Source organism: Danio aesculapii, chromosome 17 (genome assembly GCF_903798145.1).
Source record: "Danio aesculapii chromosome 17, fDanAes4.1, whole genome shotgun sequence".
Lineage (NCBI taxonomy): Eukaryota > Metazoa > Chordata > Actinopteri > Cypriniformes > Danionidae > Danio > Danio aesculapii.
The window spans coordinates 7,930,927-7,956,415 of NC_079451.1; the positions used below are offsets into that span (position 1 = coordinate 7,930,927).

Consider the following 25,489-nt stretch of genomic DNA (forward strand, 5'->3'; position numbering starts at 1 on the left):
TAATAACGTTAATAATCTTAGCCTTCCTAATATTAATAATAATAATCTTAACCTTTTTAATAATAATAATAATAATAATAATAATAATAATAATGATAATAATAATAATAATAATGTTTTACAGGGAAAAGTTAAAGTTGTACGTTTTGCCCTCAAAATATTCATAATGGTAATAATAATAATATTAAATAATAATAATAATCATAACCTTCATAAAAATAACAACAACCAACATAATAATAATAATAATAATAATAATAATAATAATAATAATAATAATGTTAATAATCTTAACCTTCCTAATAATAATAATATTAATAATCTTAACCTTTTTAATAATAATAATAATAATAATAATAATAATAATAATAATAATAATCTTAACCTTTTTAATAATAATAATAATAATAATAATAATAATAATAATAATAATAATAATATTAATAATCTTAACCTTTTTAATAATAATAATAACAATAATAATAATAATAATAATAATAATAATAATAATAATAATAATAATAATAATCTTAACCTTTTAATAATAATAATAATAATAATAATAATAATAATAATAATAATAATCTTAACCTTTTTAATAATAATAATAATAATAATAATAATAATAATAATAATAATCTTAACCTTTTTAATAATAATAATAATAATAATAATAATAATAATCTTAACCTTTTTAATAATAATAATAATAATAATAATAATAATAATAATAATATTAATAATCTTAACCTTTTAATAATAATAATAACAATAATAATAATAATAATAATAATAATAATAATAATAATAATAATAATAACAATAATAATAATCGGCATCATTGTGGCGCAGTGGGTAGCACGTTCACCTCACAGCAAGAAGGTCGCTGGTTCGAACCGGCTGGGCAGTTGGCATTTCTGTGTGGAGTTTGCATGTTCTCCCCGTGTTCGTGTGGGTTTCCTCCGGGTGCTCCGGTTTCCCCCACAGTCCAAAGACATGCGCTATAGGTGAATTGTGTAGACTAAATTGTCTGTAATGTATGATTGTGTTAGAGTGTGAATGGATGTTTCCGAGTGATGGGTTGCAGCTGGAAGGGCATCCGCTGCGTAAAACATATGCTGGAAAAGTTGGTGGTTCATTCCCCTGTAGCGACCCTTGAATAATTAAAAAATTACATAACTAATAAACTAGTCAAATTAACATTTAGAATTCTTATTATTCAGGCATATACTAATAGTTAATTTGTATGTTAATAAATGCTTTATTAACACAACTAAATATTAAAGGCTCAGTTAAAATCTAAACAGGAAAAGATAAAATAATCAACTTTATTTATTTCTATTCATTTGAAGATACTCAAATGAAATTGTATCAAATGAAAAATAAATCTTCGCAATCTTATCTAAAATAAAATGACTGTGCAGTTTAAACATCACTAAATTACCCATATTATAATGTTTGATGTTATATTTTGACACTCCTGTTATTCAGCAATGTTTAAACTTTACAGTAAGTAAATTGTTTTAGATAAGACTGCAAAGATTATTATTTATGTGATACTGAGCCTTTAGGTGTGGTTTATAAGGGATTTATAAAGCATAAATAGTCCTCACTTTAGATTCGGTCACCAAACTGGATAAAGTTGAGTTAATAAAGCATTTATTAACATACATAGGAACCATTACTATATGCCTGAATAATAAGATATATAAATGTTGATTTCAATAGTTTATCATTCTGAATGATTTTAAAAACCATCAACTACTCTTAAATACAAATGGTTTGTAAATTATGCAATACTTCATTTAGTAAGGAAAAATTAACCTGTTACAAATTATGGAAGTATAATTATTTAGCATATTATAAATGTGCTTATAAGTCAGGAATAGAGCATTTTAGCTGCAGTTGTGAACTGCTTACTATTGTTTAATAATGTAGCGTTAAAGCTTAACAAATAATGCATTCACTACATGCTAATGCTTAATAAATGATTCATAGTGTATAACAATAATAATAATAATCTTAATAAATAATAATAATGTCTTTAGCAAAAGGCTACATAAAAATGTAAATTAAATTATATGATTAATAGTAGTGTCTGTATAATCATGATCAAATATAAAACAAAGACTTCTTTAAATAAAATCTAAATAAAATATATATAATAATTTGTTCAAACTAATTACAGTTTTAATTATTTTTACTGTTTAATAAACTTATTTATTATAAAATAAATAATAATAATAATAATAATAACAGTAGTAGTAGCAGCATTAATGTTAACAAAGGGAACTAATTGTGTAGTGTTATTATTATTATTATCATTACTATTCATTCCTTCATTCATTTTCTTTTCGGCTTAGTCCTTTATTAATCCGGGGTTGCCACAGTGGAATAAACCGCCAACTTATCCAGCATTTGTTTCATGCAGCGGATGCCCTTTCAGCTGCAATCCATCTCTGGGAAATACATACACACTTATTCACACACACATACACTACGGACAATTTAGCCTACCCAATTCACCTGTACCGCATGTCTTTGGACTGTGGGGGAAACCAGAGCACCCAGAGGAAACCCACGCCTACGCATGGGGGAACATGCAAACTCCACACAGAAACGCCAACTGACCCAGCCGAGGCTTGAACCAGCAACCTTCTTGCTGTGAGGCGACAGCACTACCTATTGCGCCGCCTATCATTATTATTATTATTATTATTATTATTATTATTAATATTATTATTATTATTATTATTATCATTATTATTATTATTATTATTATTATTATTATTATTATTATTATCATCAAAATGCCCTAAATAATATTAAATAGTGTAATACAAATCTTTCAAATGTAACATAAAAATGACAGCACATTGATTGGGCACGGCAGGAGGATGCACTATATGAAAGTGAATGAAGTATTTGAGCTAAATAATAAATTTTTAAAACCTTTTCGTTTAAAGTGTAGCTGTCTCTTTAAATGACCCTTTAAAGATAAAGTGGTTCATAGATTGTTGAAGTGCTGATTCTCTGCATGTGGACCATCATGTGACCCTGCAATTCTGCAACACATGAAAAACACCAACAGGGAATGCTGACTTCATATACTGTCACTACCTTCACATCCCATCAGTTTCACACTTTGATTATTGTTATTTGTTTCCCCCCACTTTAGAACCAAAATGCAGTTGAAGCTCCAGCATCTTTTTTACAGCTCTCTGTCGCCACTTTGTGGTCTGATTGCGTAATTGCACTTATTTACACATAATTCTTGTGTTTATATTTCCTATTTCATGTTATTGATTTCCAAATGACATTAAACTAGGACATGGTTTAATACATCGTTTGATAAAATAACTCTTCTATACATCGTGTTGCGTTTGACCGACCATAGTTCTATATACGTTTATATTGAGTTATAATGAATGCCATGAGGGCCTACGCCAACTCAAAACTTTTCCTCACTAATGCTATGCTATATCAAATATTGTGTTCATACTCACACACGTCTTGTTTACTGCTAAGTTAATGTGATTGACTAACTATGCACGAACATGTTTAGTGTGTGTGGATAGTTATTTTATTTTTAACGTGTTAATTAAGCTAATAGACGAACATTTATTCTCACCACACCACTAAGGCTTTTCGTCGTTGGCGTTTCAGCCATTCAGCTATGCTTTTCAGTATGAAATTAATGAGATGTGAGGTTGCCGAGCTTCAAAAGCAGGCGAATTATACAAATCTTAACCTTTTTAGTTGAATCAAATGAAATTTTCTAGTGATCTCAACTTACATCAATTAAACGGACTAAAAATATTAAGCTAAACTTTGTATAACTTAAAGTTAAAACTTTAAAATTTAAAAATTTCATTAACTTATTAGAATACGTTAAAGCAGCATACAAATGTTTGTTTGCTTGACTTTTTGTCCTTACATTTTTAACAGTGCTGTTGTGCCATCTCTTCTGCCGTCAAGTCCGTGTCATCCCATCCACTCCTCAGCTGGATACTCACCACTAATCCTTTTCGTCGTTGGCGTTTCAGCCTTTCAGCATTTCAGTATGAAATTATGAGATGTGAGGTTGAGAGCTTCAAAAGCAGGCGAATTATTACAAATCAGGCATTAAAAAAGGTAACGTAATAAAATATAAAATAAACTATTTAGGCTATGATATTTTTATAATAATAAAAAAAGTTTTGTTTAAAAATGTATTAAACGCGTCTCTGTTAAACAGAGGAATCAAGGGAAATACTTGACAAACATTTAAAATTTCACAAGAGCCGGGATTTCTTTTATGGTAAATAAAGATATAAGCTATAGTTTAGACCCATTTATAATATATACTTTATAATTGTATTTGTATATATATTTTTTTTACAGTAAATTGTTTTTTTATTCAAAAATCATACTGTTATTATATGCTAAATTCTTTCATTATCAGCTTCCTGTGATTTTAACCTTTACAAACACCTCTGTGTCTTTCTTGATGTTCACACATACTGTATAAACAAACAAACAAACAAACTGATTTATAGCAGACAGTAGATCAAAAATGAGGCGAATTATCAGCCATTTTACCTTGATGAGTATCAGGGGTGTCCAGATCTGTTCTTGGAGGGCTGCTGTACTGCACAGGCCATTTAGCTCTTAATTAAACACAGAACCAGCTAATTAGGTCTTCAGATAGGCAAATGAGTTACAGTTGGTATGAGCTGAAGATTTTTGTAAATTTTCTACTGTGTGTGTATACAACTTTTTAGTAATATACATTGCTAAGAATAATTAATTTGGACTTGATTAAAGGTGATTTTTTCAGTATTTTATTTATTTATTTTTTAATTATGCATCATTTATACTGTAGGTCTATGGTCTGTTCCACTGACAAGATAAGACACATACAGAGTAAAACAACACCCCAATCTTGAGGCATATGTAAACATACACATACTTAAATTAAATTGAGTTAACAGAAACTTTGCTAAAATTAAGTTTGTTATAATTCCTAAAGGATTAGTTCACCTCTTGTTGTTCTTAACTCCCGAGACCTTCATTCATCTTCAAAACACAAATAAATATACTTTAGATGAAATCTGAGAAACCTCCATAGAGAGGAAGAGTCTTTCTAAGTTCAGAAAGGAACCAAAAATATTGTCAAAACATTTAGGGCTCTATTTTAACGATCTAGGCGCAAAGTCTAAAGCGCAGGGCGCAAAAGCATTAAGGACGTGTCCAAATCCACTTTTGCTATTTTAAGGACGGAAAAATACGCTATAGCCGCGGTGCATGGTCTAACAGGGTTGAGCTTATTCTCTTAATGAGTTATGGGTGTGTTTTGAGAATAAACCAATCAGAGTCGCATCTCCCATTACCATTAAGAGTCAAATGCGTCACACCATGGCGCATTTGCTATTTACATGCTGGATTTGTAAGTGGAAAAACTGAACACTTCGATAGAGAGAAAACAGTTAAACAGACCTTCTGCATCGCAAGAATAAAGAATGAGCCTCCTCCATTCGGCCTTTACTTTCACTTTCACTCTTTCGTGGATAAGAAAACAGTGTTGTAGGCTATGCACAGACATCCATTAGCCTACATATTTAATTTAGTTCGTTGAGCGCAAAGATTTGTTTCAGAACTATTTCTAAATTCAGTTATAATTTCCAGCAAATGAATAAATGAACAATAATAACGAAGTGTGGTCAGTTATATCCAAACACACATGCTATGCCCCATATGGTCCAAAACCTGACAGGTAGACAAATCTAAGCTTGTTTTTATTAAAACAAATATAAATATGCATATAATAAAACTAATAATAATAACATTATACCAATGCAATTTTACGAAGCTACATGAATAATTTTGTATAAACAAAAAAACCTAAATAATGAAAGTTTTTTTCTTCAGTATCAGTTCAGAATGTGGTCAAGATTTTGGCTCAACATAAGGGTGAGTAATCAATGACAATTTTTTATTTCTTGGTGAAGCAAACCATATCGAAGTGATAGTTCACCCAAAACTGAAAATTTACACATCATTAACCCATCCACAATTGAGTACATGATTAATGCTGAATCATAGTTGAATCAAATGACATTTTCTATTGATCTCAACTTATATCAATCAAACTGACTAAACTATTAAGCTAAATTTGTATAACTTAAAGAAAATGAGTTGAAACTTGATTAAGAATGTTAACACAGCATATAAATATTTGTTGCTCTGACTTTTTGTCCTTACATTTTTTACAGTGTACTTGTGCCATCTCTTCATGAAAAATTGGAATTCTGTGTCGTCCCATCCACTCCTCAGCTAGGTCTGGACCTTGTCTACTGATCATGACGCTGCCTTTTTCTCGCAGTGGTATAAAATGGTTTAGTCGCGTGAGGCTGCGTTTACACTACTTTTATGCTCCTCTTCCAGACTGGTGTTTTTACGGAAAAACGGTCTCTGCTCACACTACATACCCTAAATGCATGATTCGTGACCATTCACGCTGAACTGGCATCTATATATTTTGCCAATATCTGTACTTCCAGTGTACTGGTTGTTTAATGGTCATATGAGAGTGGCTTGCTGAAGTAAGGAACTATAGCCAGAAGACCAATCAGAGCTATTGTGGAAGCCATGCCTCCATTTTTAAAATCTGTGCTTTGGTCCATCAACACTACATGTTCATTCATTTTCCTTCAGCTTAGTCCCGTATTTATCAGGGGTCACCACAGCAGAATGAACCACCAACTATTCCAGTATATGTTTTACGCAGTGGATGCCCTTCCAGCCACAACCCAGTACTGGGAAATACTCATACACTCATCATACACTCATACACAACGGCCATTTTAGTTAATCCAATAAAAATTGGAGCACCCAAAGGAAATCCATGTGAACATAGGGAGAACATGCAAACTCCACACAGAAATGCCAGCTAACCAAGCCAGGACTTGAACCAGTGACCTTCTTTAATCGCATTAGTGTGAGAGTGTATTGGTGTTTTCCAATAATGGGTTGCAGCTGGAAGTAAACATGCTGAAATAGTTGGCAGTTCATTCCACTGTGGCAACCCCTTATAGATAATAGTCTAAGCCAAAGGAAAATAAATGAATGAATGAATTCAGATTTGATTCAGTGTGAGCTTGATCAGGTTTGGTTCAGATTACTACGGAATCCAGTTGCATATACTGTACATTATGTAAACTTCCGAACTGGATCAGTCAGATTAGATAAATAAATGATGCACACAGTACCAACCAATTGTTTTTAAAATGATTTAAATCTTTGAACAACTCTTTAACTTGATTAAGAAAGTTTAAAGTTATTTAATTATACAGTATTTTAAGTAAAATTTGGAGCTTGACAGTGTAAGTGAAGTAATGTGTGATTTGTGAATGTCATTGCATATTGTCCTCAAATTCAAAAGAGTACGAAAAGAAATCACAACCTCTATTCTTTTGATAATATTTTGGTAACACTTTATTTTGATGGTCCATTTGAGTATTAGTAGACTGCCTGCTTAATATCTGTAGATACTGCTCCTTCAACAGACATTTAACTAATTATAAGAAACTTTGCAAGTACATGTCAACTTACACTAACCCTAACCCCGACCTATCAGTCTACTTATAATCTAATGAGAATTAGTTGGCATGTAGATGCAATGTAACTTCAACAAACGAACCATCAAAATAATAATAATAATAATAATAATAATAATAATAATAATAATAATAATAATAATAATAATAATAATAACATCAACAACAACAACATTAACAACAATAATAATAATAATAATAACAACAACAACATCAACATCAACAACAACAACAACAATAATAATAATAATACTAATAATAACAATAACAACAACAACAATAACAACAACAACAACAACAACAATACTACTACTACTACTACTAATAATAATAATAATAGTAACAACAACAACAATAATAATAACAACAACAACAACAAAAACAATAATAATAATAATAGGCAACGCAGTGGCACAGTTGGTAGTGCTGTCGCCTCACAGCAAGAAGGTCGCTGGTTCGATCCTCGGCTGGGTCAGTTGGCGTTTCTTTGTGGAGTTTGCATGTTCTCCCTGCGTTCGCGTGGTTTTCCTCCGTGTGCTCCACTTTCCCCCACAGTCCAAAGACATGCGGTACAGGTGAATTGGGTAGGATAAATTGGCCATAGTGTGAATGAGTGTGTGTGGATGTTTCCCAGAGATGGGTTGCGGCTGGAAGGGCATCTGATGTGTAAAACAAACGCTGGATAAGTTGGCGGTTCATTCCGCTGTGGCGACGCCAGATTAATAAATGGACTAAGCCGACAAGAAAATGAATGAATAATATTAATTAATTTTATTTGTAAATGGCGCCTTTCTAGACACCCTAGGTCGCCTTACAACAAGCATCAACAGCCATACCAGAACAAATTAAAACAATTAATAAAACATTTCCAAACAAGCATTTCAAATGCATGTAAGGAGTTGCAGGTGCAAATATGTTGTGAATATAAAATAACATAATAAAAAACATGATAAAACATAGTAAAAAGAAAGCCTGCTTAAAAAAGATGTGTCTTTAGACGAGATTTAAAAGTGTGAAGACTATTACTGCTCCTTAGATCCAGGGAAAGCGAGTTCCATAGGCAATAATTTCACCTTTATTGGATAGGACAGTTGAGAGAATTGAGAGGAAAGTGTGGGAAGCAGAGAGAAGGGAGGGATCAGCATAGGACCTCATGGTGGGAATCGAACTCAGGTCAACATGAGCACCGAAGTGCATGTGTCGATGCACTTTTTAAATACGCCTTTAGCATTAACTTTAATAATATTTTAGCGAATATTCACAAGCCACTGTTTAAGGTATATACATACACTGTAAAACCCAAAAAGCTAAGGTAACTCCAACCATTTGTGGAAACCGATTGCAACAAACCATTTAATTTCAAAAACAAATCCTAATGAGTTCTGTTAACTTAATCCATTTGAGTAAACGAAGCAATTTGAGCAGAGTAAAACTCAATAAATGAAGAGAACTCAAACCAACTGAGTACTGTAAAACCTAATAAGTTAAGGCAACTCAAACCGTTTGAGGCAACCGATTGCTACAACTATTTGAGCTAAAAAAAACTAATCTTTATGAGTATTGTAAACTTACTCCATTTAAGTTGAATGATGAGGTATTCAATTAACTCATTACCTTCAACACTGAGTTCAAAACTCTTTTCAAATGAGTAGAGTTAACTTTTAGTCAATTTTGAGTTAACTACACTCATTTTATTTGATAAAGCTGACTGATGGGTTTTACAGTGTACAGAGGGAGTTCCCAAAACATGACATGACTCTCAGATGTTTAAAAAGTATTTATTGTGCTGCAAAGAAACAAAATAATACAAGAAACTGGAAAAAAAATCAGCTGTGCTACAGGAATTCTGAGTCAACTTTTCATCTACCCTTTTTTTTTAAATATAAATCTGCAGTATCATGACCCATGTTGACATTATTATTCTTTTTCATGAACATTAAACACCAGTAGTATACAAACTCCAGAAGGGTCGATCATTTATGTAGAAAGAAAGAATGAGAGGGTGGAGAGGGGGACACATTTGTAGAAGCTTCTCCGGCTTCCATTTCTTTAAGCAAATAAACTCGTTTAGAATTTTCTTCGAGGAGCCAAAAATAAATGTCAAACGGACACTCTATGACGTCTTCAACTCTGAAACGCTCTTTTTTTTTGAGAGATCAATGCAAGCATTCGCAATTTGAGCTGCGTCTTTCGCTACGTTTGTTTTTTCTGCTCGACAATAAATTATTAAGGTCATAGACAATATATTACATCTCTAATTCTTATTTTCTCCAAACCTTTTTCTCTGTGTACGTTTTGGCGAGTGACACTCAAGTATTTACAACAATACTTAGAGAATGCACTAAAAACATCAAAAAATGAAAACAAAAGACCCTGTAAGACACCCCCCCCACTTGAATATAAAAATGTGCAGGTCTGTTCGAATTAGCTGGCTTTTATCCATGAACTTTTATCCAGGAGGAAATGTTTTGTGTGTGGAAATTGCATTTCGACTTGAAAGTGGGCTATGCGCAGATTTCACATCGCTCATTAAATATGGATGACATCTTGCTGAAATGCTGTTGAGTTTATTTTGGTAAAGGTGGTCGGGTCTCTCTCTTTCTCTCCACCGAGCCATTAATAGTTCTTGTTTACCATCTCTCTGATGCTTTCTGATTGGCCGTGACGGAAAGACAAGACTACCAATCAGTTGTTTTACTTCCACAAAACAGAAGCATGGTAAAGAGTAAACAGGAGCATAGGCGCAGATCTCTCTATTTAGCCTTAAATCCTCATAAGCAAGTACTTGTTTGTGAGTTACGACTCATATATATGTTATGCCTACATGTTACTCTGCTTGAATGAAGGCTAAAGTGAGAGTCTATAATGTCTGTCAATGCATAAAACTTTAATTGAAGGGGTGTTCATAAGACTGTCATAATCTCTGGTTAGATGACTGAAGAGACCGACCAGGTTGATGTTCAGTCAACATATCTGACAGATAAGAAGGTGCCAAAAACCAGAGAAGAATTACCAAGACAACATAACTCGTCATAAATCTGTCATAAACATAATTGTAATGAGGGCTTTATAAGTGTGTTTTCTGATCACGTTTTCAGTGGAACAAACTGTATTTGTCATTAAAATGTCTTGTTAAAGGAGCATGAATTGTCATTAGGCTATAAGCGGTCAAATATGGAAGGAGTTCGACTGGAAGATGAAGATGAGGTTCTTTAGAGTTCCATTAGTGGTCGCCAAATTCTATAGTTCTTTACAATTATCACAATGCTGGAGAGAATGCTATTCTAATAACTGATTTATTTTATCTTTGTCATGATGACAGTAAATAATATTTGACTAGATATTTTTCAAGACCCTTCTATACAGCTTGAAGTGACATTTAAAGGCTTAACTCGGTTAATTAGGTTAACTAGGCAAGTTAGGGTAATTAGGCAAGTTATTGTATAACGATGGTTTGTTCTGTAGACTATAAAAAAACAAAAAAAGAAAGTCAAAGCTTAAAGGGGCTAATAATATTGACCTTATTCTAGCCGAAATAAAACAAATAAGACTTTCTCCAGAAGAAAAAATATTATCTGACATACTGTGATAATTCTACACTCGGCTATTAATTCTGACTTCAACTGTATATTTCAGAAAATGACTTCAGATTTGCAGTTAAAATCAGATATTTTCCAACAGACTTGGGCATTAATCGAAACATACATACTTGATCTTTGAAAAGGAGGCAGGGGCTTTGTTGTAGTTATTGTCTCTATGTTGGAGTTTACTTATTATTTATTTATTTATTTATTTATTTATTTATTTATTTATCTATCTACTTTTCTCCCCCCCCCCTTTTTAATGTAATGTATTATATTTTTTTAGTCTGTCACTATTATTTATTTATTATTATAATTTAGTAATTAACTTAATTATAGTTTAATTATAATTTTTATCTATTTGTTTATTTGTTTGTGAATGTAAACATTCTAAGTAAATGTTATTTGTATAATGTTCATAAAAACTTTATTAAAAACACAGTTAAAAATTGTTGTTACTCTGTCAAATATTTTTTAAGAGCATCATTCATATTTAATGACATTTTAATGACAAATTCAGCTTGTACCACTGTAGTTGTAGGTCAAAGAAAATATTAACAATGCTGTTATAAAACTCAAGACATCTTTATGATTTGTGACAATCATGTTTATGACAGGTTTATGACAATCTTGGTAATGCCAAGTTGTCATGTCAAAGACAAAAACAGGTTGTGATGTATTTGTTTATGTCAAGTTGTTATAACAAACAATGTCATCTTTGCAATTAAAATGTCATAACTGAACGAACGCCAGGTAATGACAGTCATGCCATGACTTTAAAGGTTTATTGACACCCTTATAAACACCCATTCAATGAAAGGGTTACTAAACCACATTAATTTTTCAGCCTGACATCGAATGAAAGGGAAAAAAATTATTAAAGATGTGTATTTATATTTGTGCCATTATGGATTTGTGTTTATGATAATTAAATACATTTCCATCACAATTCTCTTTCCCCTAATTAAAACAAAAAAATGTAAATAAATTAATTGCTTTCAGATGTATTTTGTTAAATATCCCTACATCATGCCAATATTTGTTGGAACATGCCTGCATTCAAAATACAATTTCTTCAAATTGTGTTTACAAAGTTTACCCAGAGATGATACGGGTCTCGCTTTCACAAACATTCTCTTTAAAACATCTTGTAAATGCAACATCAAAATGCAGACGTGTCCTAAATCCAGTATATTTTTTAAAACCAATCATTGCAGTAAAGTGGAATTGCTCTTCTTCCTAAAAACGTTGTCCTGATTTAGGAGATGCAGTGTGACACTTTTTTAAAAACTTTTTTTTTTGGGGGGGGGGTTTTGGGGGGGGTGATTCACCAAATCAACTCTGCACAGGGTCCTACAAGGGTTTATACAAAAATAAATAAAAAGGGCATCTTTTTCTATGAAATAAAAGGATCAGTTAGAAAACAAACAAACCCAAAACAAGAAAGAAACACGTTATTTTTCTCTCTATATATAAAAGTGCCAAGTTGTATAGCTCTACAAACAATAATCACATATAGATAAAGATACAACCAAGACAAACTATCACAAATCAACAGCCCCGCCCACATCTTGCCCCTCCCACGGCCCGCCCCTGCCCCGCCCCCTCACTTCAACAGCTTATGTCCATCAACATTCCAGTAGTTCTGACACCTGAAGGGACTCGTGACAGAAAACAATGAAACAAGAGCTTAATCGTTCAGCCGTCAGATCACAAAAGATGGCTAAAGGTGACACACACAATTATCGACGCACACAAATTATAATGAATTTTTTCTAGAGAACTCTGCTGATTTCTTGTGTTTTTATATTTCAACCCACATTTTTTAATTCGCAAATACAAAAAAAAACCCCAAAGTGACTTTTATGGGTCTCAAAAAATGTACGAGAGGGGAGAAAAACACACAAAAATTTGAATAAAATGAGATGTTTGTCTTTCTTTCTATATCGTCATCGTCTGTGCTTGTTTTTTTTATAACCATCGAACAAAAAGGCAATGGAATGCCTGTCATCTTCAGTTTGCCATAATATAAATCTCTCATTTTGCTCAATCATAAATACATTCATTAGGAAAATGAACTTTACCGATGAAGAGAAGTCATGTGTGCGTACATGTGCATGCGCACCTGTACGTACATGCGAACACATATACATACACACATACATATATTTACTCACATAATATTTCAGGTCTTTTCATTTTAGCATTACTATGTACATTAATTTTATAATCCTATAATAGCTTTGGATTGATTTTTTTTTTCGAAGCCAAATTCGTTCTCAGCTAGAAAACCAGAACACAAAGGTGCCTCAGTAACGTTACAAAGCTTCCAGAAAAGGAGGCGCTTTCGTGAACAGTACAAATGAAGAAGAGAAATGGAAAACGTTTATCAAAAAAGCAGTATACGTTTATCTCAAAGCTCCTACAAAAGTCATTCAGATTCTTTGGACCTCACTGATGAAATGCAGGCAACACCTTTTTTGTGTAAATTGTTAGCAGAAATGTTCTGTCAGACTTTTTGCTAAATTGTTCTTGTAATGTACTGTATGCATAAGAACTGTATTCTTAAAGGGCACCTATGATAAAAATCTACTTTTGTAAGCTGTTTGGACAGAACTGGGTGTAGGTATAGTGTGTCCACAGTCATATTAGAGTGATATAAACACAATCAGTCTCTTTTTAAACATTTCCTGATGCTAAAATATGGGCCCAGTGATTTTAAGGCTCATTGCAACGTGACATAGGAGTGCGGTTTTCCCCGCCCACCAAACTGATTGGCAGGTGCCATGTTAGTATAATAACATGTAAACACATGTCCACAGAACATTTGTTTTGCAAATAAACTGGGATTAAAATATTTGCTGAAACTCTCTTGTGATTTTTATAAGTTTAAAACAGTTTAAAAATAGAGCATGTTTGTGATAAAGACGGTAAAATCGCTATCTAATTCTTAACCGCTATATATAACGACAAACGGCATTTGTGTGAGACTCACATTTCAGAAAGGCTTGCATAAACTCCACCCCTAAATACATGAAATACACTTACTTGGTATTTTTGACAAATGAGCTGTATTTCAGCTTCATCAGTGTCTGTCTCAATCACTGACTGCTGTTTATCTGATGTTATGCAGGAGAAGCAGACAAGCACGTGGGAGCGGTGGGCGGAGAGAAGCAGCTCATTTGCATTTAAAGCCACAGACTAAAAATGGGCAGATTCTGGAGGCCATAATAAATTATCTAATGGGTATTTTGAGCTGAAACTTTACAGACACATTCTGGAGACATCAAAGGCTTATCTTAGATCTTGTAAACGGGGTAACATAGGTGCCCTTTAAATCGCTTTCAGAAATTATTACTAAAAACGTTCCTTCATAATTTTTTGGTACCATGTTTACCTTTTTACAACTACTACTACTTGAACTTTTGTAAGCACTCTATTAACGCCAGAATTTTTGTAGAAATTGTTCACAAAACCATTAAGCAGTGACAATTTTGAGTTTTTTTTTGTGAATTTATTCATAGAACTAAACTTTTTTATAAAAACATTGTATTTCATTCAGAGTAAATTAAATATTATTTAAAAACCAAGCAAAGTTTGTATTTGAACTCTAAATATAGTAATTGTATTATGTTCTTGAATATGCAACTATTTCCATTTGCCCATAAGCCTGTTCAAGCCAAAGATAATTACTATACAGTTAAATATAATGATAGCTTTCCTAGCATCTACACCATCATTGTTTATGATTGTTCATTTTATTCTTCTATCAAGTGCTGCTTTAAGGGTGTGTGTCCACCGAAGTGTTTTTTCCCTTAAGCCGAGTGTATTTTTTCTAGTTTATTTTTGACAAGGTGCTGAGCTTCCATTTTACACAAACAATCAGCATTTTTAAAGGCTCCAACAGTTAGAAAAGCCTTTTATTTTGAAAAGCGCTGGCATTTTCATGAAACAGTTTTCCAAATTTACTTCAGTGTCCTCGCGCCCTAAGTGCTGAAGCTCTTTGATGCGAGAGAGATTCTTATTGGTAAATAAAATCTGTTCTGACGCTGGGCGAAATTTATTCTGGGGTGCATTTCCGAAAACTATGGTTAGCCAACAAGTTGCATCGTTACAAACATAAGCTGTGACTCAAATGGCACACTATACACTATGTACTCATGCACTATGTACTTTTGCACTTACACACTCAACAGCATAGTACATGTATGTAGTGTCGTCCCAAATGGAGCACTAATGGTTTTTTACTAAGCGTAAATTCAAACCATTTCCCTGATGACGTTTAACGTTTGCCAAATCAGTGAAATAAATGACCAAACTATCAAATAATACTCGCCATGAGTATAACCGCATTGACCATCGGGAGGCGCTATAATCACTCTCGTAGGAAAATTTAGCTCTCACCATCCAAAACAAATAAAGTTATCCAACATGTGCGCCCGATAGCTCCACCCCTTCCGTGAGCAAAGCTGCGGTCGTTGAGTACATGAAGTGTCCATCAGTCCACACTTCATTTTAGCGGCTGAATGAGTGCATCATCCGGATAATTAAAGTGCTCTTATTAGTTAGTTAACTTATTACTATTATTAGTTAGCACTTATTACACTTAGTTTTCAGTGTGAACGCACTGCTTACACTATTTATACTACAAAATGGTGTAGAATAGTGCATAAGTATGCGATTTGGGACGCAGCTATAATTTGTTTATTTGGCGTTTGCCAAATCGATCGTTCCGACAAACATTTGCAAACTGCGTGGCAAACTTGTACGTTTTCAACTATACATCTCGAGCTGTAGTTTTATGTAAGTAACTTGTGTTCTATTTCCAGTTATCCCCCCTATGCCCTATTCCTTTTGAATGTTCCAACATTTAAACTTGGATTGATTAAAAAAAAAATCTTAAAGTCATCTCTCTTAGGTCATCTCTCAATATCCAACTAATATTGGAATTTTTTTAAATGTGTGTGCACGTAAAACAATATAATTTGCACAAAAAAATTTCAGGGTTTTTCTTGAAAGAAATTGTTGCTCCACCCCGTTTAAAGCGGCATTATGGATGTTTACGTTACAACAGAAGCTACGGTCACACTGGGCTTTGTGTGTGCGAAATTCTGTCGTACTGCCCTGTAAAAAGGGGCGGGATTAAACAAGCTTATTAGATATTTAAAAAAAGCGAGCGATTGCTCCGTGTTTTAAATTTCTGTCCTGTTTTGATCCTCGATTATTCTCACGCAGTCAAGTGATGCGATTTTGCAGGTCAGAGTTCACCAAGCTTGAACTCTGCACCACAGCGACATATGAAACTTGACGCATGACCCTGCGTTTCTGGTCAGACGCATTTGTGTGCGTATGAATGGAAGTCTATGGGAAGAAAAGTCAAGTGTGACCGCAGCTTAACATGGTTTAAACAACGGATCTGCAACAGAGAAACTAGGGTTTTGTGAAAAACTCGTCGCTACATCGTTCTTTTCCCAAACGATGCATCATACCATGATAGTTATGTCATTGTTTGGGAAATGCATTGTTGACTGACCAGGTATGTAACTTTTTTATTTGTACTGGGCTACTAGTGAGATTACAAACATATTATTGAGGTTCATGTAAATGCAGCTTGTATTTATTTATTAATAAACTTTAGCATGATCTACTCTGAAAGTGCGCTTTTGCAAATAACTATTAAACACACAAACATTTCTGAAACTGAGATCAGTGTGTTTACGAACAGTTTGCGCATATCCATTCTGCCTGCATTTCACAAATAAGGCCGTTTGATTCTGTCCTCTTGGTAAATGTTTCTCAAAAAGACAAATGACCCTCACTACAGCTTTTCCTCCACATAAAATGAGGTTTAAAGATTCAAAGCAACAACAATAAAATCAAAAATAAAAGGAAAAAAGCAGCACTTGTAAAGCATAGCCTCAAATCCAAACCATTATCTCTATGTTCATTATCTCACGTCCTCAGATTTGTTTCAGGAAAAAAAATAATATATTTATATATATATTTGCTAGGAGTGTCGATCTGCCCTTAGTTGTGGGAGAAAGAACAAATGGTGGTTGTATGATTAAATGGGAAAATGCTCATACATGTAAGCAGAAATACAACATAGAGACCCCCCCACGCATCCTTTAACAGGAAGAACTCATGTCCACAGAGCAACTCGCTCCGTTTTTTTCCTCCTTTCGTCTTGAAAAGAAAAACAAACTCACGCAGAGGAAATCACAATCTCACAGTAGCATCTCCTACAAAAATGCATCTGTTGCAACAACAACAACAACAACAACAGACTATCTTTTGTCTGGTTTTCCCTCTTGTTTTTCCCTCTCTCAGCTGTGCTCCGTACACAGTCCCGCGTCTCCTCAGTTTCAGGGAAGTGAACGTCCCTCCTCGGCCTCTCGCCTGGTCTGTTTCGGCATAAGGTGCCACAGACAGAGAAGCTTTGGTTCAGAGTTAAGTGTTCACACAAGCACTTGTGTCAAAAAAAAATCATCATCACTCCTAAAATAATTTTTCTCTTTTCCAACCACCCAAAAAAAGGAATGCAGGAAAAAAAATATTGTCGAAAGGAAACGAATAAAACACCCTACTTGTCCTAATCCCAAAGACGTACATTTGACCTCACGACTACCTTCAAAACTTGTGCCACGAAATCTCACGCTCTCTCACACACGCCTCTGATTCACAAAAATATTCTAGAAGAGTCCTCTCCAATTTAACTATCACACTCCGTAATGGTTCGTAGGTTACATAGGTGCGGCTTTCATCTCCGGGTGTCGACGTGTGATACATTTTTCGGAGTGACTTATGTGAATATTATAATCGTTATTCAGTATCAGGGGTCTCTTCTCTGACTGCTTAGTTTTGTGGCTTTCTTTGTCCGTCTCTACAGTTTAGATTTGTTTGTTTTTTTAGTAGGTGTCCACGTGCCGCAAAGGTCTGGCAGCTGAACACAGGCTCAGTCTCTCTCTTTCTCTTTCACTCACGCTCTCTCTCGCTCCTGCTGTTCACGCGGTCTGGTAGAAGTTGTCAGCTTGCAGGTTGTTGTGTTTCTGCATGCTGTAGTAGCCGCTGTATCTCGAGTCGGGATCTGCAATGCGGAGCATGCGCTGCGAACTGTCCACCTGGACCTTCGTCCCCTTCTGGCAGTCCACGTACACCAGCTGGTTGTTAAGACATGTAGACTGTACAGGACAGAAAAAAAAAACACAACACAGTCAGTCTAGTTGAGAGTTTTCACATGCTTTTGTTACTAAAGGCTGGAATATGTTTTACTACTTTTGGCCAAATTTTTGCTTTGAGGAGTTGATGAAACACTGTAAAAGTATCCATTAAGAGTGCACTCACATTAGGCTTTGCGAACCAGGCCCAGGCGCGTTTACCAGTTCGTTTAACAAGTGTGAGTGCTCAGTTGGCCGGCCCTAGCCCAGTCGGAAAAGATGTGCCAGAGTGCACTCCGGTTGGGCTTTGGCTTGATATGCTTGTAGTGTGAGTGCAAAGCTAACCGAAGATGCCACGTCACTGTTTAGGGACTTATTGTCATTTATGGATTTATTAGTCATTCTTACTTTTCAATGAATGTGTCCTGAGTCGTAGCTGGGCACCGTGGACAGCCGCCGACTTGCGCCGCAGTTGTGCATACTGTGATAAAAATCTATGTTTAGATTTCTAAAATGGATTGCGGCTCATCTGGTGTGCGACCTCCTTCAGTGTTCTGTATTCATGTTTTTTTTAATTACATTTATTTATACCTTGCAATTGCATTATGGGACCTTGATCTTTCCTCCAATGTAAGTTGAAAAGATTGAAAAAGTGACCTTTATTGACATTTTGAATAGTTTGACGTGATATATTGGCTTGATGATAAAACCTGGTGATAAACTGCCAGTACTTTTTCTGTCATCTTACAGACTTACAACTCTATTTATTATTTCTTAAACAAATATTGTTTCATACTACGAGTATTTCAGAAACTGCTGATCTACTGGGATTTTTACGCACAACCATCTCTAGGGTTTACAGAAAAGGGTCTGAAAAAGAGAAAATATCCAGCGAGCGCCAGTTCTGTGGGCATAAATGCCTTGTTGATGCCAGAGGTCAGAGGAGTATGGTCAGACATTTAAATTTACGGATATTTACATTGCCTGGTCTGAAAAGCTTCGATTTCTGCTGTGAAATTCGGATGTTAGGGTCAGAATTTGGCTTCAACAACATTAAAAGTATGGATCCATCCTGCCTTGTATCAATGGTTCAGGCTGGTGGTGGTGGTGTAATGTGTGAGGGATAATTTCCTGTCACAACTTTGGGCCCATCAGTTCCGATTGAGCATCATGTCAATGCCACAGCCTACCTGAGTAATGTTTCTGACCATGTCCATCCCTTTATGACCACAGTGTACCCATTTCATAAAGCCATGTCATAAAGTGCGAATCATCTCAAATTGGTTTCTTGAACATGGCAACGAGTTCACTGTCCTCAAATGGCCTCCACAGTCACTAGATCTCAATCCAATAGGTCACCTTTGGGATGAGGTGGAACGGGAGATTCACATCACGGATGTGCAGCCGACAAATCTTCAGAACCAGCATGTTGAATCTATGCCATGAAGGATTAAGGCAGTGCTGATGGCAAAGTGGGGTCCAACCCGGTACTAGTAAGGTGTACCTAATAAAGTGGCCTGTGAGTGTATATATATATATATATATATATATATATATATATATATATATATATATATATATATATATATATATATATACATATATATATATATATATATATATATATATATATATATATATATATAATTTATTATTATTAATTTTTTTATTATATCTTTTGTTTATTTGTACTTTTTAATTTAACTGAAGCACAGACAGGAAAGCATTGTGCAGAAAAAGGAGAACAGGAAAGTCAAAGAATCTTGAGCCATGAATCAAACTTAGTTTGCTGTGAGTACTGCAATGCTACAGTATCAGTGTGCTAACCACAAGGATACTGCCTCCGATACACCATTCACACTTACTCAAATGAGCCACACTAACAGAACAATCACAACAGAGCTTATTATAGTCATATCACATAGCCAAGTGTTAATACACCCCTAAATTGAGGTTATCTCTGCGTAGTGAACTGTGACATACTGTATACCTTATTGGGTGTGCGATAGCAAGGGACAGGGATCCACTGCTTCCGCTGGTTGACCAACAGCAGTGCGGCAAGAGTGAGCATCATCATCAATACTGGTAATGCCACCCATGCCCAATGCAGGCCAGCATCTTCACTGGGCAGAGGCGTCTTGCCATCTAGGTAGGGCATCTGCAGACTTCCAAATTCACCTGGAATCAACCAAAAAACATACACTTGATGTTATATTCACACCTGACAGCAGTGACTCACAGAGCAATGTCTGACTGGGGAGGTGTAGAACAATTCAGAATTGATTTATGCCATATAAAGAGCAAACATGGCTTGATTGTAAAATAATGCCAGACATCAATGTCAGGAATTAAAGCAAATGCCAGAGCGTTGACAGACAGACTCCCACTCGCATCAGCCCTAACTAAAGAAATGCATAGAAAATTGAGTTTCAGATTGCAAGTCTAAAGAAACAAACAGCCAGCTTTGTGAAACTCTGACAGTCAAGTTTGATTCAAGTTACTTTAAAAGTTGCAAAGATGTTCTTGCTAACTCAATAAAACTAGCACATCAAACCATTACAAGGATAAAATCAGAAGAGATTATAGCTAACTAAAACATGCTAACAGCTTCACTTAAGCTTAAAGCTACATCTACATTACTCCACATACATTTTCAAACTAACCCTTTTCCTCAAAGGTTTGGGTGTCTATTTTTATCTGGATATTTTGTAGACACTGTCTTTTTACAAAATTGTCTTTTTAAAATATTACTTTTCAGGTAGCTTAACAAGGATAGTTCACGCAAAATGTGATCCTAAAATGTCTCACTCGAGTGATATTCTGAAGAATGTTGGGGGAAAAAGAAGCCACTGACATCTGCAGAAACAAAAAGTACTGTAGATGTCTAGATACTGTCGATAATAACGTCATACTTGAAAATGTCTTCTTTTGTGTTTAACAGAAGAAAGAAACTCAGGCAGTTTGGAACAAGTGGAAGATAAGTAAATGATGAGTGAATTTTTATTTTTGGGTGAACTATCCCTTTATTGAAGCTCTTTGAGAATGTGAAAGAGCTGCAAAATCTGAAAGATGAAAATTATTGTCTCCTAAAAGAACTGTCAAAACTGATCAATGAAGAATAATGAAAAGCAGTGTTCTGCTTTTGGAAAATGTTTTATTAAAGTACAGCTGTGCTCAGTGGATTAAATCATTAATGAATAATTGATTATTCAAAGAAACAAACAATTACTTTATGCCAACAATTATGAAAACACTGTTTAGACTATGACAAATAATACATTTTCAGGTCCCTAATATTGAACATTACATCAGAGAAACTGTAATACACTTGAAGGGTTCATATTGGTACCTCAAAAGTATATATTAGTACCTAAAGTTTTAAGAGGAACACTTTTGTACTCTTTAGATACTAATATGTACCCTTGAGGTATTAATATGGACCTTTTAGCCACAAATTTATACCTTTCGAAAAGGTAACACCTCAGAGACAGCATGCGTACCTTTATTTCTGAGAGTGTTGAACTGCAGATTTAGGGTCTTACCTTACACAACAATATCATTTTCTTTTAAAAAAAAGAATGATTATATCATACATACAAATCCTTTTTAACTATAAAAGCTTGCATCCCAGAACTAGTGCCAAACAATCTCTAATAAAAGTTAAAATACGTTTTGGTTATGATCATTTAAAGCCCTTTGCTTAGTTTAACAATTCAAACTACTGACAATCCATAAATATTCAGCATGTTTTAGTTTCTCATTGACTAAAGAAAGAAAGAAATTAATATCTCGAAGGAAAAGGAGTTAAATTTAGAATTTTGGTATATTTTAATTCTGGAAGTGAACTAATCCTTTAAAGAATTTTGTACACAAGTGAAACATACAGTATTAATACCATGTAGAAGTATTAACTCTTGACTGACCACCTCAGTCATTGTAAATGGATGTTTAACACTAGGTTGGCACGGTGGCTCAGTGGTTAGCACTGTCGCTGTCTGTGTGGAGTTTGCATGTTTTTTCCGTGTTGGCGTGGGTTTCCACTGGGTGATCTGATTTCCATGCGAACGCAGGGAGAACATGCAAACTCCACACAGAAATGCCAACTGACCCAGCCGAGGCTCGAACCAGTGACCTTCTAGCTGTGAGGCGACAACACTACCTACTGTGCCACGGCGTCGCCCACTTATAATTTAAACATATCAAATAATATATGATGTCTTTAATTCTAAAGTAGCTTATAATTTAAATCTGATGTGACAACAAATTTATTTGTAACATTGTTATATTTATTTATTTTAAATGTATTTAAATTTGTATATAGCACCTTTGAAACTTAATTGTCAAAGGGCTTTACACTTAAAAGATACAAAAATAAAACAATATCAAACAACAGAAAAAGTGTAATCATCAAAATTTTTTAAATACTAATTACATATACAAGTTGGCGGTTCATTCCGCTGTGGCGACCCCCGATTAATAAAGAGACTAAGCCGAAAAGAAAATGAATGAATGAATGAATAATTACATATACAGTTGAAGTCAAAATAATTTTTTTCAAATATTTCCAAAATGATGTTTAACAGAGCAAGGAATTGTTCACACTACTTCCTATAATATTGTTTCTTCTAGAGAAAGTCTTACTTGTTTTATTTAAGCTAGAATAAAGCAGTTTTAAAACCATTTAAAGGTCAATATTATTAGCTCTCTTAAGCAATATTTTTTTTCATTATACAATGACTTGCCTAATAGGTTGTTTTCAATCACGTGGTTCTGGTGAGGCGAGGAGGGCAAGAAGTAAAAAACTGAATGGGAGAGATAGAGGAAAGTCCGTATTTTTGCGATTTATACCATATTTCAAAGGAGATATAAATAGAAAATAACCACATTTGTTGGGCATGATCCTTATATTATGAAGAGGGCAGAGTTTTCTACTGACCTAAAATATATTTGTCTGCCATCGATGCGGTACATAATGTATAATTACGATACATGAAACATTCCATAGTAAATATTATAGTGTTTAAAGGCATACTATAGATAATTACTTGAATTAAACTGTCGAAGTAATTATATTGTTGCTGTGGTACAACACAACTGTAGTAATAAACAAATTATTCAATAGGCTTCAGTTTTCTACGCTATAATTATACACCATCATGATGCACCACAGTTTATACTAACGTTACAGTATTTATTACAGTTTATCAGTTTACTAAGCTACAGTATTCTGTAGCATTCATTAACAAAGATTTGTACACATTATACACTTTACTATGTGGTTCAAAAACATGTTTATTATAGATTACTAAAGTTTTTCCCCCATGCGGATATCTTCCAGATATCACAAAATAACAGATGAAAGCATACAAAAACGTGGACGCATAGTCTACATTTTTATTTATTTTTGTAAGGGGGAAAAATTGCTCCACAATAAAAACCGTCTTGTTTTGTCGCAGGGGTTGCATTTTTTTTTATTCTGTTGATGAACTTAACATCAACAAACATTCACCGCTGCTGTGCATCTCAATGTTCACGTTACGGTTGTTTATTCTGCAGAAATGCCAGTAAAGACATGAATTATAACAAAACAAGACAGAGATTTCATTACCGCGATTACATGGCAGGTCTGATATTTATATTCTCCTGGATTTTGTAAAAGTGTGGTGGTGTTTGTATCTGATTATTATATAACACATAAACATATAATACACATAGCTAGGCCTGTATATAATCTTTTTGGTGTTGTTAAACAAATTTTCACGTTCAAAAAGTTTGTACACATGGATGTATTGAGTGAATGTTGATTACATGCCGCATTTTCTTCCGTTTTTCAGCCAGTTTCTTGAGCTTTCCCCTATTACACTCTAAAAAAACATTGAGTTATTTACCCAGTGGTTGAGTTAAAAATATTGTGTGTTTTGGATTATTTAATAATAACTTAACTAGTTGGGTTAAATATTTGGTGCTTTGTTGGGTTATTTTTAACGTTTATTGGGTTATTTATTTAATAACTCAACCAGTTGGGTTAAAATTTCAACAGTCAACTAAATTAACTGACACAGAAGAGCTGTATTATTATGCGTACATAATGTTGTTTTTGCGTTATAAAGTTCATTTAAGCTCTAACACAATAATGTTGTTGTTTTATGTCCGTGTCATGTGTTTTATATCCGTTTCATTATCACTCTTAATTGTTGTTGATACAAATGTGCACATCATAGCCGATTAATTAACGGATAAAAATGCTTAAGTATCTGAAACTTAAAATGTAATTGAAATAAAGCATTTTCAATATTTTTGAAAACTGTGTGTTATTTTTTCACACACTAGTAGTAGTAGTAATAGTAGAAATTGTAATACCCATAGGCGTTCTGGTCTAAAAAAGGAGGCGTGTTGAGGCGCATTGCTGAGGCGCATTGCCATTTTGAGGAACTTAAATAGACTGTTCAATAGATCAGATCAAAGCTGGTCTATTGTCCAGCGCAGAGCACGTAAGTTGTGCGCCTCGCTTACACATTGCTTAATACACACAGGATGTAAAGGAATACACAAATATCTTTACAAATAAAAAAGAATTAAAGGATTAAATTATTACAAAAATTATAATTATATGTTATATTATCTTCATAATTTGCTTTTATATTATTAGCAGTATTATTTATTATATGCATATTTATATATATATATATATATTGTTCTTTAAAAACAAGCTTAGATTTGTCCACCTGGTTTTAGACCATATGGGTCATAGCAGGTGTATATGGATATAACTCCATATATTTGCTGGAAATTAGAACTGAATTTAGAAATAGTTTTAAAACAAATATTTGTGCTTGACAAACGAAATTAATTATTTATAGGCTAATGGATGTCTGTGCGTACAAGAAGTTTCCCTATCCACGAGAGTGAAAGCGAAAGTAAAAAATGAAGAGGCTCATCTCTCATTCTCGCTCTGTAGATGCTCTGTTTAACTGTTTTCTCTCGAGTGAAGGTTCAGTTTTTCCACTTACAAAGTCCACCATGTAAATAGCAAATGCGCTATAGCGGCGCAACTGGCTCTTAAAGGGAATGGGAGATGAGACTCTGTTTATTCTCAAAACACATCTATAACTCATTAAGAGAATAAGCTCAACCCTGTTAGACCATGCGCCAC

General features: G+C 34.0%; 1 protein-coding gene across 1 annotated transcript in view; it reads right to left on the minus strand.

Moving 5' to 3' along the window:
* Positions 1–12,780: 12,780 nt before the first annotated feature.
* Positions 12,781–25,489, minus strand: part of crim1 (cysteine rich transmembrane BMP regulator 1 (chordin-like)) — a 313,308-nt gene continuing 300,599 nt past the window's right edge. The window contains exons 16-17 of the mRNA XM_056477346.1: positions 20,327–20,514; positions 12,781–18,360 (exon numbers count right to left, since the gene is read on the minus strand). Of these exons, the coding sequence (XP_056333321.1) occupies positions 18,184–18,360; positions 20,327–20,514 (365 nt within the window). The 3' untranslated portion in view covers positions 12,781–18,183. The remainder of the gene's footprint in view (positions 18,361–20,326; positions 20,515–25,489) is intronic.